We start from the raw sequence: 20,617 nt of genomic DNA on the forward strand, positions 1-20,617 counted from the left end.
CTCCGTGAGGGCAGGAATTACCTTTCTTTCTGCTTGTATTTGTATTTCTAGAGCTTAGCTCAATGCCTGGCACATACTAAGCATTTAATAGATACCTGATGACTGACTGATTTACTAGAATAAGTAATGCAGTTCTGAAATCCTCAGGTAGTCTAGAAAGAAATTGTTGAATGACTTAGAAATTACGTAAAATCTCCCCTCCCTTCTCAGCCAAATTGTTGGAAAAAATTCTCTATGTTTGCTGTTTCCACTTCCTCACCCTCCACTCATTTTAAGAAGAGCCTCACAGGGAGATACATCCAGTCCCATTCTTTTTCCTGAGTTCCATCCCACATCACCAACTGCCTATTACAGTTCAAAACAGATGTCACAGACACCTCAAACTCAAGAGAGAACATGTTATCTTTCCCAATCACGTCACTGCCCTACTGCAACTCCAGTTATTTCCAGAACCCCATTACTTCCAGAATCAAATATAAAATCCTCTGTCTGGCCTTTAAAGCTCTTCAAAACTTGGGACCAACCCATCTTTCCAGCTTCATTGTACATTATTCCCCTTCCAGCTCGACAGGGTTCAACCAAACTGGCCTTGGCTCTGCTCCTCCCATATATCACTCCATCCCCCATCTTGGTGCCTCTATACTCACCAACCACACAATGCCTGGAATGCTCTCCCTCTCTCCTCCACCTCACAGAATCCCTAATTTCCTTTAGGTGGCAGTTCAAGTACTATCTCTACCTAGCACCCTCAGTAACTACCTCACATTTATTTTGTATTTATTCTGTAAACTTTTACTCAGTTTATACTCATATACATATATGTTGTTCCTCCACCTCCTAGAATGTGAACCCTTAGAGAGTAGGGCCTATTTCATTTTCGTCTCTGTAGTCCACTGTCTGGTACACAGTAGGTGATTAATCAATTTTTGATTAACTGATTAATCATCTTTAAGGAGAAGATGGCAATTACTTCCTACCTCCTCTAAGAAAGAACTACAACAAGAAGGATTTAGGTTAGATAAAGACATGCTCTCCTCCTAATGGTGAGTTGTTAGATACTGGTATCAGTTCTTGAGAATGGTTATTAAATCTCCTCTGGAGCTGTTTAAAAAGATAATGGATTCGCATTTGTCAATGGGTAACTGTTTCCTTAAGGCAGGGAAACTGGACTGGCTAGCTGCTCAAAGTCTTTCCAAAACACTATCATTATACTTTTCCTCAAAGGACCTTCTGAATTATATGTGGCTTCTTCTGAGCTTAGGTCTGTTTATATCTATGATGAAAAACACATTTTTTGGAAATACTTGATTTGAAAAGCCCAACCATTCCAATTCTTGCCCCGGTCCTTCTTTCATTTGCAATCCCTTTAAGTGATGGCTTGAAGAACTAAGGGATTTCCCAGTGACTAAAATCTCTACCTTGCCTTGAAACACTGAGTAAAGGAGGATTTTAAAAATTTGCTGTCACACATGTTCCATGCATACACAAGTACAATGTTATGGATGTCATGGCCTTTTAACTGAAAATGTTTTGTTACATATTGTGTAAGTACATGGAACCAAGAAAGTTAAGGAAACTAAATCAATAATGAGAGGATCATAGACTTCAGACAGGGGTTCTTAACCTTATCTTTGTGTCCCGGACCCCTCTGGCAACAGTTTGGTGAAACCTATGGATCCCTTCTCAGAATGATATTTTTAAATGTATAAAATACACAGGATTATAAAAGAAACCAAGTACACTAAAATACAGTTATCAACATATGAAAACAAAACCAAAAAACAGCAAGTGAAGGAACTCCAGGTTAATTACAACTGATTTAGAGCCTACATCAGAGGCCATCATGCCCAAACTCTTCATTTTACAAATGAGGACACCAGGGCACTGAGAGGTTAAATGGCCTGCCCAGAGTCATTTAGCTCATATGTATCTTTAGAGGAATTTGAAACCAGATCTTCCAAGCTCCAAGTCCCATGCCCCCTCCACTAAGCACTGAACATACAACTCTCAGGAAGATGATGGAATAATGCTATTAATTGCATTAAAACGAAACAAAACTGCAAAGACAATCTTTTTCTATTGTCTTTCTCTAAAAGACTTTGCACATCTCTCTTCTATCATACAATGTGATAACAAAGTATCAGGAATTGTTATCACTACTTCATACCCAGAGAAATCAGGTCACATAAGGTGGAGCATGCAGAAGTTCATACAGAAAGTCAGCAGCAAAAAAACAAACAAACAAACAAAAAAAAACCTTGGCTACTTTTTCCTCATCATCAATGTAAAGAGTTATCAGGACAACCGCAACAAACATAATACAGCAAAAACACAGAGACAAACCACAATGTTTCAAGATACTAGTTACAACTCACCGGAGTTTCCTTCCTTTGCTGGCTTTTCTATCGACTTTCTTGTGAATTTTACTTCGTAACTTCTGGATGGCCAACCACTGCCTAGAACACCCACAGAAAAGGTTAGGTATCATCATGGGCAGAAACTATTACATACAGAATAACAAAGGCGAACCATTCTCACTAATAATCCCAGAGAAAGAAATCATCAACCCATCAACTTGTTCTTCAAGACAGGTGGTAACCAAAGTGACTAATTAATTGAAAAGAATTTTGGCAACTATAAAAAACTAAAGGCAAGCTATGAACTTGTATGGCAAATTTGGTTAACAAGGATCTTTACTCTATGCAGCAGTTGTGACAGGTGCTAAATTTGCTAGAGTTCAGAAAAAGTCAATTTAATAGAGATGCTGTGTCTTCTTGAAATGTTTTAAATGTGTGGTTTTTTTTTAAAATTACTGTTGCTACCTATAACTGATTTAAATGCAGATATGCTTTAAATGTAAATGTTACTTTACTCATACCCAGGTGTTTTTACGTCCAATTTTAAATATCACATTGACCGCTTTTAAATCTGCCTACCTAAAAAAGGAGACAAAGTTGAGAAAATAATAAATTTGTTTCTGTGGTCATTTTCAATGGGAAATGGCATTAAGGAGTTAATTTCAAGTAAAGGGTAGTTAGCTGAGAAAGTTTTCATAAACTGCTGATGGGAACAAATGTTTAAAAAAAGAAAGAAAAAATAAGCTAGTCATTTTACCTGATTTACACAATGAAAACTCGACATCTGAAAAAAATCTAGCAAAATCCAATTACTGCAATCTTAATATAATCTTAATTACCATAATCTATTTTATTGTAAAGTCAGATAAATGTATAATATAATCACTATTTAAATGCAATTTTGCTCTATCATGTTAAATTTATAGTGAATAGTTCTCCATAATATTCCAGACATACACAAAATACCATGACACATCACCCTAAAATTCAAGTAATATTTTACTTGAATAAAATTATTTCATCAACACAAATTTTGCAATGCATTCTTTGGCTTTCCTCAAACGCTGTTCTGCCCAGAATCCCATTCTGGCTTTCCAGCTTTTGTTTCCTTTTATGCTTTTTCAAATCATGGCTCATGGCTATTTGAATGTATACTATTCATTAGGCAGCACTCTAAATGCCCTTTTTAGTTTCTAATGGCAGGTTGAGGCACATACACACACACACACACACACACACACACACGCATGTACATACGCTTCCCTCACTACTTTACATTCTAGTCTGACATCTGGGCAACATTGTTGGGTTCCAATTTCTAATTGGGCCGAATCTTTCAAGGGAGAGGTGGAGGGTCTCACACTGGGATAAGTCTTAACAAAGCAGATTTGACTATGAGTAAGGGACCTGGTGTGACACAAGGCCAAATTCTGACAGCAGGCAGCACTTAATCAGAGTGGCTGCTCTTTACCCTTTGGTAAGTAAGCAGGTAGAAGAGGACCATTTTAAAAACCAACAACAAAACAGAATATATATGTACACTTTATACTCTCTTTACAAATTCCCAAAGGAACAGCAGAGCCCCAGGTTGCATATGACAATTTCAGATGTTTTGTCTCAATGGTTTCTATTAGAGTACTCGAGCTTTATAATTTAGATCAATCACTGCCTTTGAGTGATGTGTGTAGGGCTAAGGAGGCTCACAGGAAAAAAAAGTTACATGAGCTTCTACGGATGAAGAGGAAGGTATATCTAACTTTTTACCTGCCCATAGCCACCTGATCGTTAGGATCCAAAGAACTGGTCTTCCGTTCTATGAGTTCTCGGAGGAGCTAGAAGAGAAAAGAAAGCAACTGATTTATTCATCATCTCCAAGCACTGATTTTAAAAGGGCACAGCAGGAATTCTGAATGACACAGTGACAGCTCTAAAACTACAATCAATAAGACACAACCCAGTGGCAAGAGCATGACTGAATTCATGTTAACCCCTTCATATTTATATATCTTTTAAAAAGGTGGCTAGGGTTATAGCAGAGAACACAAGTCCATTAGGAAGACTTATTGTCCTGCAGTTCATTTCAAATGGATCAATGTGTGGGAGCAACGTTCCCTTCATCGTTTTATGATTAGTTTTGTCCACTCCATCGATATCAGTGGAGAATCTTTAAAAGGTCAGAGAGGAAGGGCTCCGTGGCAAAATGGAATCAGCATCAGCCTACCCCCAACAGGAGGACAATGGCAGATGATGGTTAACTTACATCCTATAATCTCCTACAAGAAAGCAGATCTTCCTTAAGCAAAATTTATTATTATATATAATTAAAAGTATAGACCTCATCCTCACTCTCCCCCTGGCTAAACTATCTTTACTATAAAGTGATGAGCCTGTATATAAGATGCTAGCACATTTAGAGCCAGATTTCTAAGAGAAAGTCAAAGGATAATAAGTCACCCATCAGAAGATATAATATGCAGGCCCAGACTCTCACTCTATACAAATGACTCTATGGAAACCCTAAATTACTTTCCTGCTTTCCTTTTAATTGCTGTAACACATGTGTTACAAGTGCCCATCAGCAGCAACAGAGATCTTGAAATTCACAGTAGGCCTTCAAGTCTTAAGTGAATGTGAAGCAATGTATTGAAAGGCAATGAGAAACAGAATGGAATTCTTTTAAAAGGTCATAATGATAATACTGGAAGTAAGCTCTCCTGACTCACCACTAAAACCAGGAATCCGCAGTAGAGTTGAAAAATTTTAAAAATCTTCAAGTGAAAAGTCTCTGAGAAGATATTAAAATATACATGATTGTCCTAACCAGACACCAATAACACAGGTTTGATTTCAAAGCCTATTTTGTTTTTTTTAACCCATATAAGTAATTATCTTGTAAGGCTGGTACATGTAACTATGTAGATATTTCACCAAATTAAATAGCTAAACCCATTAGGAGGGTAGAAGAGGGGGAATAAATTCCTAAGAAAACAGTTTCCTTTTTAATTTTCATTTGTTTACTTAAGTAGGCATTCCAAGAAGTAAAACACATTTTAAAAAAATACCCACCTCCTTAAGATGCATTTTTATTGCAACAGGGAAAAGGGTATCTCAGTCGCAATTAAAAAACCTCCCAGGATGTTTTTTCATTTGCTTATTTTGGAGATTATTACCACAGCAATTACATTTAAAAATGCAGGGACCAGAGGCCACTGGTTTATTATCACTAGAAAACAGCAAGCTATTTCTCTGCCCTGTTTATCTGATTGATTCCCAACATCTTTCTGGCAGCCAATCTATCAGTTTATCTCTCCTACTTCATCACAGTCACTTCTGGCAGCTAAATACAAGATCCAAATCCAGTGTTACACAGACATACGACACAGTAAACCTATGTAACATTGCGACTCTGTAAACAGTTGCCCTTAAGGCTAAGCAAAAATGGGCTTCTGGTTTCTAGTCAATATTCTGTCAAAAGCCAGGTAGGAGGGAGAGTTTAAAAAAAAAAAAAAAAGAATGAAAAAGCTGCCTTTCATTGCCCTTACCTTATGTGGTTCTTTCTCCACAAGGATCACAACTGTTCTAGGTTTCCTAATCCCCTTGGTTCCTTGGCACAAGGTCAGTAACAGTCATGAGAAAGAAAATGCACATAGCAGCCTCAACTGGTACAACAGGAATGCCTTCTTCAGAAAGATGCCTCCGTCTTTACCTTCTTCAGAGTCCAAGCATTGGAGCTGCACAACTTCAACACATCTATTAGGCTTGCTGTGGTTTCTACAATCCGAACACTAAGTTGGGGTAGCATTTACTTTAGAGCACACTGTGTACATTATATATTCTGGTCTACATTTTAAAATATGGCCTGTCACCTTACTAGCCAAGTGACTTACGCTGCTATTTCTATTTAGTCATTTATTATTTGGGAACTTTATTTTATTAGACTTCCTGGTTATTCTAGCTTACTTATTCCAATATTTCAGGGAACTCTGCTATGTCCAGGATAGGAATAAGAAAGCAAGGAAAACATTATAAACAAGCAAATTGTTCACATGCTTATTACTTACATCAAATTTGGAAGAAAATGGTCTTTTTAATAGTTACTGAGAGATAAAGTTTCTAGGATGTGGGATACAAAATTTACTTTTGCACTGAGCTCTGCTTTAAAAGCATAATCTTGTTTTTAAAGTAGGAATAAAAGTTTTCTACTAGGATTAAAATTCACATCTCTATTAAAGTTATTGGATTTTTTCAAAAGTTAAAAAGTTTCTCTGACTACTCAGAATTTATAGTGCTTCTTCTCAGATGATGGTGAAATCCATGAAATGTCCTTGAATGCTATTATATTCAGTTACCACTCACACAAGCAGGCCGCAACCTACAAATGTGGTCCAAAAACTGAAAAGCATCTAAGTCATTTAAGCACTCAAAACACAGTTTCTCATGGAAGCATTAGAATGAATGTACTTTAATGTCCTTGTCAGTCCACAGGCTACCAAGCCCGTAATATGGACTGTAAGCTCCTCGAGAACTGTCATCCTGTTCATCTTTCTTTTCCCAGCACCCTAGCACAATGCCTAGGCACAGAGTAGATACTTGATAAGTGCTTTTTGAATTGAATACTGTACACACCTAATCATTAATAACATTATTTCTAAGAGAAAACAAATTCTGATTTCCAACTAATCAAATACCAAAAGGTAACTCCATCTTGAGTAGAATTAGAGTCAGGGGCACCATGAGAAGTAGAGGAGATGAGAAAGGCAGGGATCTGGGCATTTATTAATCTTTTGTATTTTTATAAAAGATGGTACCACTGAGATCACTCCCCCATGGCATTCTACACATCCCCATAAATTAGTAAGAGATAGTAAAACAGCATGGTGTAGGGGAAAGAGTTTTGGAATCAGAAGACCTAGTTTTTAACTTTATCTCTGCTACTCATAAATATATGACTGTGGGTAAGTCACTTAAAGTATTTGGGCCTCAGTTTCCTCAACTGTAAAATGAAGGAACTGAACTAAATGACTCTGAAGTTCCAAATTTTATGATCCCATAAGTCAAGATTGTCTATTATTTTTTTTTAACTAACTATAAACAGAGATGGCTTTAATATTCCTTAATCTTAATATCCATAATGCACCAATTCTCACTGGTAGAAATGCTGTCTTCTACTAAACAAACATTATGGGAAATCTTTATAAGCTGGAACATAGATACAGTCTGACTTGGAGTTACAGTTTCAATTTACACTGACTTCTGTAGGCAGACAGACATGGTAAAGTGCTGCCTGGGCAACATCATTTTATACAATGTTATTAATGTGGTATATTGCCAAATCTCACTTAATGGCCCAGAAACCCCACTGTAAGGTTCAGGCCAGCACCCATTAACAACATTGTTCCTATGGAAACAACTGATTTTTGTAATGTTTGCTGTCCAACATCAGATTTTCACAGAACAATTTAATGATATTAGTTGGAGGATACCTTTCCATGCTTTATATGGCAATACCAATGTTTCAATTTACACAATACTTGACATTTACAGAACACACTAGATATCTACCTAAGTGGGCACTGAAATGATGTTTATTGGTAACAAGATTATTTCCAGTGAAAAACCAATGTTTGCTACCATCAGGAGTGCCCTCCATCTCCCTTTTTGTGCTCTTCCTCATATTTTCTGGCATGCTATCTAACTCACCCTCTAGTCATCAAGTGCCCCTGGGTGATCCTCTGGCTGTCCCAACTCCTTAATCTAGGACTCCAGTCCATAGCTGGTGTCCCCCATCTCAAAAAAAAAAAAAAAAAAAAAAAAGTGCCCTAACCTCCAAAAATTTCTTCTACTTCATTCTTCCTTCACTACCTCCCAATCAAAATTCCCCCATTCACACAGCTTAGCTTGATGTTAGCAATCAAATTAAAGTAGTCAAACTAAGGTGCAAATGGAGTCTAGATGTTTTTTATAGTGGAATAAGCGCTGAAATAGAGAACTGAGTTTAAATTTTTGTTCTGCTATTTACCAGATGGTGGAGCAAGTATAAATCACTTAACCTTTCTGAGACTCAATTTCCTTTTCTGCAGAATGGAGTTGGTAATATTTTAACTACATACCTCACAGGGACATTGTGGCTCAAAACTCTTTGTAAATATCAAAGTATTACATATGGGTGTGCAGTCATTATTATCAGACTCTCCCAGGAAGCAGCTGTATTTTTAAAAAAGAACTCAACCCAAAAGAACTTTGCAATTTAGTATAACATATGACAACTTACCATCTATCACACATCCTAAGAGAAATCTTTGTTAGTTTTGTCCTTCCTCTCCTTTCTTATCTGGCTTTTAAAGGTGAGGAAGGATCTCTAGCCTTCTTCTACCTTTCCTTTTGTGTCCCTCTTTTTACCTTGTAGCATTCTTTAATTTGTGAGTACTGTTTCAAGAGAGCTGTTTTCCCCATTACCATACTGCATATTTAAATATCTTTTTTTATGAAATGAGGTTATCAAATCTTGGACACAAGTCCCCATTTTCCAACATTTCATAGACTTAATGCTTTCATAAGATTATGGATTTTGAGCTATAAATTCCAACCCCTTTACTGTAAAGATGAGGGAAGTAAGAACCAGAGACACTAAGTTCTTTGCCCAGTCATTCATAAAGTGAAGCAAGGCTAATCCAGAATTTGGACTCAGCTCCTCTAATTCCAAATCCACCACTCTGTTCACTGTACTACTCTGCCCCCAACTTACTTACATAACATGGTTCCAAGTTTCAGTGTTTTTCAAGAACATATTTCTGGGCAACTCTGGACCAACTGTGACTCTTAATTATTTGTGTTACTAAAATTCAAGTATAGCACAGAGAGAGAAATCCACAAGTAATCTAATCCCAAATCTCAACTTGAGACAACAGATTAAAATTTTTCCATATCCAAATGACCAAAATTGGTAACACATAAAATGGGGCCTTTGAGTTCCTTTACCTCTCTTCTTCACAGAAAGGTTCTATAGATATAAGTTGCAGATTGGCCAAAAAAGAAATAGGTAGTAGAAAGAAGGAAAGGTCAGGGGCAAGGAAAATCCGTGAAAATGAACAAATCAATGCCTGAAAAACAATATGCTAACTATAAGAGTCTTATCACTTTACTAAACTTATCTGTGATGATTTGGATTAGGAATGGACAGGCGATCACTATTTCCTCATTTAATTTGACCAAGTTTTGGAGGGGTGAACCTGATAATGAGAACAATAGTAAAAAGAGCTCTAATAGAGCTCTTTAAGGTAAGAAAAACACTTTATCCATATTATCTCCTTTGGCCTCACAACAACCCTATTAAGTAGGTACTGTTGTTATCCTCTCCATTTCACAGGTGGAGAAATTGAGGCTCAGAGGTTAGCTAAATGACTACAGGTACGTCACTTAAGTGTCAAAGGCAAGTCTTTCCAAATTCCAAGTCCAATGCTTTTTCCATTATACTACACTAACTCTCCTGATTATTAATTGCTGAAGTAACCTAATCTTCCCAATACCTTCTTAGAGTAGAGATTCCTCATTTTTGTAGATTAGAAAACTGTCCAGAACAATGGCCTCTTCTTTCTGGATATGATTCTGGAGAATAACTTTTACTCTATTTTCTGGGGCTTTCTAGGCTACTCTTGGAGGTGCAGCTCCAAATTAGTTCAGTTTCAATGTTGGGATGAAATCACTGAACATTTAACAAGCAGGAGGATTATTTTGCCCTGATACAGCAAGGATCCAGTGGCACTTTGCTGCTCTGGACACAGCCGCCCTCATCTCCATTTGGAAACTCGTCTGGCCAGAAGGCGGTAAGGGCATGGACATGGTCTTAGGCACCCACCAACTCTGAGAGGCCTAGACTTCGCGGAGTTAGAACTTTTGTTTTATGCCCCTAGGTCAGTGATGCCAAACTCAAGATAGAAACAAGGGCCTCCAAACCATACATAAGGATCCCTGTGAGCCACATATTGACTTAGAACCACATATTAATATCATCTATGTTTTGTTCTGTTTTTATTTAGTTTGTTAAATCCTCCTAATTACATTTTAATCTGGTTTGGGCCATACTCAAGAGCGTTGTGGGCCACATATGACACCTTAGCTCTGAATGACCAGGAAGCTACATTGGGTAAGCCAGGGAAGCTTAATCAGGTCCCAGACTGCTTTGTCTTCTTTTAGGAAAAGCCTCCTCATCTTTTGAGGGGAAGGAAAGAATCAGCATCAGGGAACTGGTCTTATCAGAGAGCTAGAAGTAGTTAAAAAGGGAGGGACTTGGTCAGTACTGGTAGTTCTTCCAACAGTAAGGGGTTATGCTGTGAATAACCCACTTACTATGATCTAGGAAATCCATTATCACCAAATAAATGTTAGATTTGGAAGGGACTTTGGAGCTCACTTTGTCCAATACATTTTATAGATCAGGAAAAATAAGGTTTATCATTCAACTAAAGCACTTCTCTCTAAAGTTATCAATTGGGGGGTGGGCAGCTAGCTGGCGCAGAGGATAGAGCACTGGCCCTGAAGTCAGGAGGACCCAAGTTCAAATCCGGCCTCAGACCAAACACTTGGCACTTACTAGCTATGTGACACTGGGCAAGTCACTTAACCCCAATTGCCTAAAAATAAAATAAAAAAAAAATAACAAAGTTACCAATAATATCTTAATTATCAAATCTGATGGATGGTCTTTTCTCAGCCTTTATCCTTTTCAGTATATTTGCCAACCTTTTGTCCTGGATACTCCTTCTCTAGGTTTTCATGACACCACTCTCTCTGGTTCTCCTTCAACATGTCTGAGACTGTTCTTTCTTGGTCTCCTTTGCTGGCCTCATCATCTATATCATGCTCCCAGTGTCCCCAAGACACTGTCCTGCTCTCTCTACACTCCCCTGGCGATCTCATCAGTTCCCATGGGTTTAATTATCATTTCTATGCAGATGACTCTCAGATCTATATATCCAGCCCCAGTCTCTCCCCTGAGCTTAAGAACTGCATTACGACCAGCTACCAAATGCACATTTCAAACTGGACACCCTGGAGGCATCTCATATGTCCAAAACAGAAATATTATCTTTACCCTCTCCCAAGCTCCCCCTTCTAACACCTTTATTTCTGTTGAAGGCACCTCCATTCTTCTAGTCCCTGAGATTCATCAGACATCACCATTACTGTCAACTCCTCATACTCCCTTAGCCCACAGAGCCAATCAGTTGCCAAATCTTGCCATTTCTAACTCCACAGCATCTTTGGTACCTGACCCCTTCTCTGTACTCACTGAGCCACTCCAGGTTCTTATTATCTTTCATCACAACTACTTCAATGGTCTCCTAATGAATTGGTCTCTTTGACTTTCTCTGCTCTAGTCCTTCCTACACACTGTTACCAAAGTTATCTCTCTTAAGCACAGATCTGACTGTGTTATTCCCCTATCAAACTCCAGGGGCTCTCTATTACTCTGGGATTAAACTAACTCCCCATTTAGCTTTTAAAACCCTTTACCACGTGAACCTCTCTTCCCAGCCACATTGTACATGATTCTCAATCCTGCACTCTGTGATTTGGCCAAACTGGCTTTCACTCTGTTCCTCACACTCCTAAAATGGCCATCTTTCATGCCTTTACTGCACTCCCTCCTTATCTCTGCCTCAGAGTGCCCCCTCACAACTCAGACATCATCTTCTGCATGAAGCCTTTCCTGATCCCCTAACTGCTAGTGTCCCCTCTCTCCAACTACCTTGTGTTTAACTACTTTGTATATACTCCTCCCCTCTATACATATTTACTTTTTGTCTCCTCCCAACCCCATTCCCATTAGAATGTAATCTCCTTGAGAGGAGGGACTATTTCAGTCTTTGTATTTGTATCTCTAGCACTGGACCTGGCATACAGAAGTGCTTTAATAAAGGTTTGTGGTGTCAAGTTAGTGAAAACAATGCTAAGACTTTGAAGGTTCATATAGATCTTACAATCTTAGACATGACTTTCTACCAAAAGACTCATTAGCTTGGTCTAGTCCAGTCTTAGAAATATAACAAGTACCTACAATGGCTAGCACACAAACAGACCTAGAGAAGTAACTAGTCTTAATATTAAAAGAGGCCAGACATACAAATTAGAAGTTGCTACATTTTTACGTTGGGTGATCATGGGCCAGGCAATTCTTTGTTCCTCAGTGTGGATAAAAACTACATTAGTACTGTTAAATAACAGTCTTCATGACATGGTGACTAGAGAAGGCCATCTAACTATTGAAAGGGAAAAGACAATATTTTCAGAAAGGTAAATGCAAGCAGAGAAATCAGAATACACAAATAAAAGCTACTAAACATCTTATAATTAGTATAACTCTTAATAGTGAAGTTATAAATTACCTACTGCTGGTTACTAAAATAAAAGGGGATATAGCTAGAGGCTACTACTGGAAAAGTCTGTCTATCTCTGCCTCACTGCCTCTGGTCTTTAAGGATTTGATTAGTTTTTCTGCTTACTGATTCACACCGTTGCAGTCTGCCTATACTCCAGAGCTATCTAAGGCTTGTGATTCCAAATGAATGATAAATTCATTTACTGAGCAAAGTAACACTGTTTTCTCAGCATAAAGTTCTAAAATAATTGCAAAGCTCTAATATTTCACTAAGCTTGGCCATTGAGGCTAAAATTTATTAGTCAAAACAGAAAACTTTCTCATCAGATCCCATCTATTTCATTAGCTGTGATATATAGTGTCTCCCAATGTCTAATTATTAACTAGGAAGTGTAAGTAAATCACCATCAGCATTAAGCCCTGATGTGTGAAGACAGAGTAAGAATTAAGCAATTTCAACATTACCTTTTTTCTATTTGAGTCAGATTCTATTTCCTTCCTTCCCCACTTCCCATATAAATAAATAGCAGACAAAAGATGTTTCTAAAATGAACTCTATACAAAGGTCTAGGTGAGTTCACTAGCCCTACTATTTCTCACTTGTGCAAAAAGGGGCAATGATCTCAGTGGGTCTTACTGTAATAAGGAAAGTGATTATAGCTTAGGACCCCTGCTTACTATCTCATTCAGGATACTCTGTGCTAACTTCTCTTTTTAAGGGCCTAAAATGCTGCATTTATGTTCTAAAAGATGTATAGAAAAATCATTTATAGCCATAACTCATAAGATTCTATCAGGAGGACTTCCAGAACTTATTGCAACTTATTCTTCAAGTTATAGCCTATAAGAAGACGACAAACTGGAACAAAACTAAAGAACTTTCTCATCTGAAATAATCTGCTTTGTGAACTAGTACCTACATTTGTCTTCTCACTATGGTTTACAATTTTGGAGAGGAGGGAACTTGCATCATTCTGGCCTTTTATCAGATATGAACTCCTAAGATTATTCTGATTAATATGGGGAGATAAATGCCTTTAGGAAATCCATCAGGTGTTTGTAAAGAAGTATTCTGCTGCTAATGAGCACATGTGATATTATTAAAAACTAAACTAGGTTGAGTTTTAATATTAGAGAAGCGATTTCTCCTTTTGGTTCACTTTCTCCACTCAAATTTTAATAAGGTCACTGAGACAATCTTCCTCCCTCCTTTGAAAATGTGTCAGAAGACTATGCAAAATCAGATGCACACTTACAAAATGATACAACTCTGGGTTATGCTACAAAGCAAGATGTAACGTACATGTAATGGGATCTAACAAGAACACAGAAGTGCAGAGGGATGCACTAACCTTCTGATTCCATCACACCGTTGAGGGAAGCTCTCACATAGGATTCAAACACTAGACCACTTAGATCCTTGGTAGCTAACTCTCCAGGAAGACAACTTTCAAACTCTTACATTGTCAGGCATTATGTTCAAATGACAGTTAACTTATAAGAGCAATATTTAATACTAAGGCACTAGCTTAATTTAATGGTAATTAGTAGAGTTCCATGATTCTTGAGGAGCATCAAATTCTTCATCAAAAGATTGCCAGAAGCCTTTGTTTAATTTACATGTAACCAGCTGACAACTTATTAATGCTTATTAAGTAGTAACAAGGCTGTTTTGGCCATGTATTTGCTTAGCAAAGTCCTTGTATACTATTTGTTTGAAAAAGTTTCCTCAACAGCTTCCAGTCAACTCTTTGTTGGCTTATCCCATGAAGTATCTTATGCTTTAGTTTTGCCTTTGTTTTAGACCTTTTTTTTTTTTTTAAAGTTAAGTGAAGTCATGCTCTGATGCTTCTCAAAGCAAGAACACCGGAAGAAATGAGGGACCATTCATGTGTACCTTCCCTCTCAGCTGCTATTTGATGAAGTTTCCGGGCCTTGCATTTAAAGTGTGACTTTGAGCCTTCCATCCTGTGCAGACCACATTACAGTAAGCACAGGCTATCGATCAAATGCCAATACTGATGCGCCATTTGGATCTGAAAGTTGACAGACCTACAAATGGCAGCATTTTCTGTAAAGATTTTTTAAGGACACATTGCACCAAAAATAAAACCACATACATCTTAAGCAGAATTTTTTTTAGAAAAATGACTATTATTACTAAAATCTTATGGTCACACACACATACACACACACACACGTAGAGAGAAAGAGAGAGAGAGAGAGAGAGAGAGAGAGAGAGAGCGGGGGGGAGGGATGTGATTATTTAGTTGGCTTGGTTATTTGGGATTTTTTTTTTTAATATAGCCATTCTATAAAAAGAAAAACTTATTAGTCCAGGTCCTAACTATCTTTTCAATCTCAATCATTCTAGTCTACATACTATATATGGCAACTTTTAAAAATTACTATAAAGGTCTTTCTATTTATAATAGGTTTCAATAAACTTTTGAGAGACACTACTTAGACCTACCAAATGACAGAATTACTTGAAAACAACCTTAAAAAAATGAGATGTTCTCAACAACAAAAATTTGCTCTTCTTCCAACACCTCATTAAGGAGAGGATTCAAATCAAACTTCAAAATGTTGTTAACTATCAACCTATCATAGGAAAGATACACAACAACAATAAGAATGCTACTGCCACTAACCTTAGGAATGGCTTGAAAACATCTCTTATTCACACAAAAATCTAAATGCATCCAATTAAAGCAACCCGATCAACTGTCCATATTAATCACTCACCAATTTAATTAAAGTAAACCATCTTGTCAGAAAGCTTGCCTCTTCTCTATTTCTCAACATTATTGACTCTTAATAGTTCACTGGATTAGTAATTACTTGTTTATGGCATTATCAAATGCCTGGGAGACAAAAACCCAGCATGTGACCAAGGACAGTCATAGACATGTCCTGACAGCAAATCAGAGGAGAAATTTAACCCATCAAGCTGGGCACCAGAAGAGCAAAACCTATTATGCTTTTCTCTACACTGACAGTTCAATACAAAATGATGGGAATAGCCAGTAAAAAACTGAACAGAGCCAGGAGCAACATGCGAAAGCCTAACGAGCCCTCAGAAATGCAAGCATCGATTTGTATACACCTCAGTTCAATTGGTTCCTATGGGCTGTAAACAAACTAGCTTAAGTTTTCTTACAGACTTCTGAAAAAGAATGGAAGTAAAAGAAGATACTCTGTATAGTTTTAATGTCGTAAGCTTTGGCAAATCACCTGCAAGAAAGCAAATTTTACTGAATCAGAAAATCCTCTAATAAATAATAAGAGGAAAAACAGATGTAGGTCTTATGGATAGAAAGTTCAGTTACAAAATTGTGAGAGTATATAGGAATTAACAGAATATTCCCTCCTTCCCTATCAAAGTTTACAAAAATTCTTGATTGTTTGTAGGTAGGTCTAAGTGTTCTCAGGGAAGAGGTCTGGTACTAACAAAAAAGCAGGTTAACCCCAAGTAAAACAATTCCTTTTGGAGTATGTATGATCAATAGAACCCTTCAGTAAGTGAACATTTCATTTCCCTTTATCAAATCTCCATTATCAAGTATATATCAAACTACTAGCCAACACAAAATTGCAGAACTAATTTTTAATTAAAAATATCCATTGACATCAGCTAAGTAAGCTGGTATTCATCTAAAGGAAAAACTTTTAAAAGGTTCTACATAAATTAAACTCTGCTTAGTTTAAAAACTGAGTATCGCTATGTTACCACAAAGTCTCTTTATATCTTAAAGAAGGCAAATTTAAGAAATACTTTTCAGGGATTTCCAAAAAAGGTGTTGTTTAAAACTACAGTAACTAAAGTCCCTTAGCAGGGAGTGGAGCTGTTAGGACATTTGCACAATTTCATGACACCTGAATTAACAAAGTATGCCTCTGAAATGTTCTTAGAGTGAACATTAAAATTCAATACAATTATAATCTCTTTCTTGAAAAACACAAGGATCCAAAAAGTCTGGGCTTTAAGTTTGGTCAAAAAAGAAGTGAACTTGTAAGGTGTATTATACAAGCTCTTCATTGAGACCATATGAAAAACAAAAACAAAACCTCACAAGCCCATTGTAATACATTGTACCACTTCTGAATGCAATACCTAGCTCTGGCTTACTAAACTGACAAATAAAGGAAAGCACTTTACGAAACCAATTTAATTGGGAGGTGACAGAAAACACACAGCCATTTTCTTCAGCCTTATCATTGAATTGGCTTCAGCTCAAATCTCTGGCAAATCCCACTCAACAGAAAAAATTAACCAGGTCAGCAGAACAGGTGCTACGTTGTGTCTGTCAAGAGCCTGGCATTCCCACAATTACTTGCACACAATGAAGCAGTAATCTTTACAGATCATCTCTCCCAAGAAGCATTTTGGGAAGGGGGAGCAAAGCTGAAGGGAGGGGGCGAAAGGGGAAAGGAGAGGAGTAGGAGGCAAATAGAAAAAAGCAAGAAAGGAAAATGAATGTGCAGCTGCCTTGCGGCTCAGCAGATGTCGGTGTGTGATGTACGAGGCTAGGATAAGCTGTCGTAGCCTGCTGCCAAAGAGTGGTAAGTGATTAAAGCTTGCACAGTTCTAAGCACCATATTTAGAGTCTGCGGGGTTTCAAGACTTGCACCCATTCCTTGCTGTGCTGCCAGATGTTGGCAACTGGTCCTGTTCCTACTGACTGTGCACGGATGGCAGCAGTTGGTACAGTAGCAAAGCAATCTGGAATGCTTCCGGAGATGCTGTACATTAACAAGTGTCACCCATCATTCACCTTTACAGAAGGCTGAAACAACTCCAATTTGCTGCCACTTCCCTCTTGGGAAACAGCCAAGATAAAGTTGCGCCTGGCAGCCCCATTTGTTTTACTCAGGTGTTTCGGCTGCCTCACTGACCTCTATTAGTTTAAGTTTTAATTTAGATTAACCCCAGCACCCCAATTAACCAGCAAGGGGAAAAGCTAAGATGTGACTCGTCATAACTCTGAAATCAGAATTTATCGAATTTAAAATTATTAGTCAGGATGAAGGGCCAATCAACTAATGCTATTTCTCTTTAAATGTCTCTTCAGGCCAAAAAAAAAAAAATAAATAACTGTTAGAGCCTAAGGATTGCCTGTGGAAGCATCTTCTCCCTAGTAATTTCAGTTTGTTTTATTAAGCCATTTAATTTATGATGCACTTTCTATCTAACAATACACACTTGAATTAATGGGGATTGGAACATTTCTGATTGTCTCTCGTGATCTCACACAATTATCCAGCATTAATATCCCAGATCATGCCATTCTGTAGACACTCCAGAACAGAACAGAGGTCCCTATTCAGCTGACAAGAGAATACAGGGAAGGAGAAAAAAGGGAAAAGAAAAAAAGAATCAGGAAACTCTGAGTGAGAACACCTGAGGCCTTACCAGAGGCCTTACCAATCCCTCTTAGCCAGCCCCCTCACCATCACTCTTAAGATTCATGTACAGTTACAATTTTATAAAAGAATGCTATGGAGTAAATGGAATGAGAGAGTAATGGGGGACTCTTATTTTTTTCCCCTGCAGGGCAAAGGCAGAACAATCCCTTGATAGAATTGGTTTATTCTTTGGGTTCTACAATATTCACTTACTTTCTAGAGAAAATGCTTTTTGGAATCTTTGTATTTTAATAAGTGTAGTCATTGGTCATACCTGCAACAAACAGTTTTAAGCTTTTCTGGCTAAACCTCTTCAGCCACCTCAGAATTCTACAAGGGTAAAAAAAACCTTGATAAAAATCAGCTTTCTCAATTCTGAATAGCACTCTGATCATCCTTTGAACTAGGAAAGGTACAACCTGAAGACAATAGGGAAAATGCTGAAGCCCATTCAATAAGAAATGTGACACATCAAGAAAACCAATATTATAGTAAATAAACTTTACTTCTGCAGAGCAGCCTGAACATTAAAAACCTCTTAATACAACAGTCATCAACAACACCACAGAATCAAATACAAATTTCAGAAATCAGGGTTCAAGAGGAAAAGGGTGTGAGATGTGGCTACATATGAGGGTATTTACACACCTAGAGATTCTCCATCTTCACACATTTTACTAGGATGATTTTAGAAGTTAGATGTTTTCATTTCTATGGGTATATAGAAGACATTCAATAAACACTCATTGAATTGATCAGAATAGACAGGAAAAAGCCTCCAAGACTAGAATCTAAATATACAATAACAGAGCTGGGATTACATTCAGAGTGGAGTGTTAAAATGCCAGGCCCTGTTCTACATCCTAACAACAGTGCTACAATACAAAACCAAATAACTAAAAAATAGTCACATATCACAAAGTGGCTGGGAAAAAATAATCTTCTTCTCCCTCCATCAAAGAGTTGAAAGTGTTCCACGTGCATAATTTGGTGTACAGTAAACAAATCCTAATGAGACAGGCACAATGGTTTTCATACCATAAAAGAGAAACTCACTAAATCAATACACACAGGATGCAAATACTGAACCCAAAGGTCTGGTTGCCAGTCCAAAACACAAACTGGTACTTTTCTCAAAACTCCAAAACATATACTGAAATGAAAGTGTCTAAAAAACATACCTGGTGATAAAAATCATCATCATCAAAGATTTCTTCATCCAAGTCTTTCAGGTGAGCATTGGCTGGGACTTCAGGCAATATTTCCTGCACCAGCAAAGAGAAGGGGGAAGAATGTGTGCAGATTTTTAAATTTGCATTTCTCTTATTAATAGTGATATACAGCCCCCCCCATTATGATTGTTGATAGGCTGAATTTCTTCTTTTTGAAAATTGTTAAAAGTCTTTTGACCAATTACCTACTGGGGAATGGCTCTTGAGCTCGTTCATTTTAAATTTAGCTTAAATAACAGATTAAAAGTCTTTTTTATTTTATTTTATTTTATTTTGGCAAAGATATCTGATTAGACGATTTTTACAATTCTGAGGATTCATCACATACCCATCAAATTGGCAAATAATCAATGTTGGAATGGCTATGGGATAACAGACACTATAGATGGAGTTGTGAATTGGTCCAACCACTCTGAAAAACAATTTGAAATTCTTCAAGAAGAGTGGCTAAAATATCCTTTGACTGAGCAATACTCACTAATGGTCACATATCCCAAGGAGGTCAAAGACTGAAAGGCTCAATATTCACAGCAAGATTTTTAACAACAAAAAAAATTAGGAAAAAAAAAGTGGATGCTCATTGATAGGTGAATGACTGTACAAACTGCGGCATATTAATAGAGATCTGTTATCTCATTGATGCATTTCCTTCAACAATCAAGATCACAAACCCCACCTATGTCTGTGTATCTGTGTTAATATGAATGTGATACTATTTTTGGACATGGACAATTTGGGAATTTGTTTTATTTGATTATGAATATTTGCTTGCAAAGGCTTTGTTTTCTTTTTTATCTTTTAAATTGGGAGGAGTGAGAAGAGAAAATAAGTGCTTGTTAAATGAAAAGTAAAATAAAACGAGAGATGAAAAATAATGTGAATGAAATAGAATACTATAAGAAATGACTCTGCATCAGATCCAGGAACAGTGCACAGCCTCCAAGACAAGATCTATAACCACTCAAAAGAGTTTGATATAACCAAACACACAGGAAAAACCAAGAGGATGAAAAATGCCTACTGTCCAGATATGCAGTTAGGTAAACAATCTCTAAAATTCATCTATCAGTACATATTGATCTTGAACAAAGAGACAATGAATTGAATTGGATGCAGAAATGAACAGGGGAATAGGATGTGTTGCCTTGGGAAAATGCAAAGTTCTTTTAATGATTTCCAGAGACTTCTCCTTGAAACAAAGACCTACCTTTTCAATATTGATATTCTTCCTGTGTTGCTAT

At 37.3% G+C, this 20,617-nt stretch overlaps 1 protein-coding gene across 1 annotated transcript in view; it reads right to left on the reverse strand.

The window, feature by feature from the left end:
• Positions 1 to 20,617, reverse strand: part of AATF (apoptosis antagonizing transcription factor) — a 102,641-nt gene that overhangs the window by 36,970 nt on the left and 45,054 nt on the right. The window contains exons 8-10 of the mRNA XM_027870526.1: positions 19,326 to 19,409; positions 4,122 to 4,189; positions 2,376 to 2,456 (exon numbers count right to left, since the gene is read on the reverse strand). Coding sequence (XP_027726327.1) covers positions 2,376 to 2,456; positions 4,122 to 4,189; positions 19,326 to 19,409 — 233 coding nt within the window. The remainder of the gene's footprint in view (positions 1 to 2,375; positions 2,457 to 4,121; positions 4,190 to 19,325; positions 19,410 to 20,617) is intronic.

Source organism: Vombatus ursinus, unplaced genomic scaffold, assembly GCF_900497805.2.
Source record: "Vombatus ursinus unplaced genomic scaffold, bare-nosed wombat genome assembly UNPS02014797.1, whole genome shotgun sequence".
NCBI classification, from domain to species: Eukaryota; Metazoa; Chordata; class Mammalia; order Diprotodontia; family Vombatidae; genus Vombatus; species Vombatus ursinus.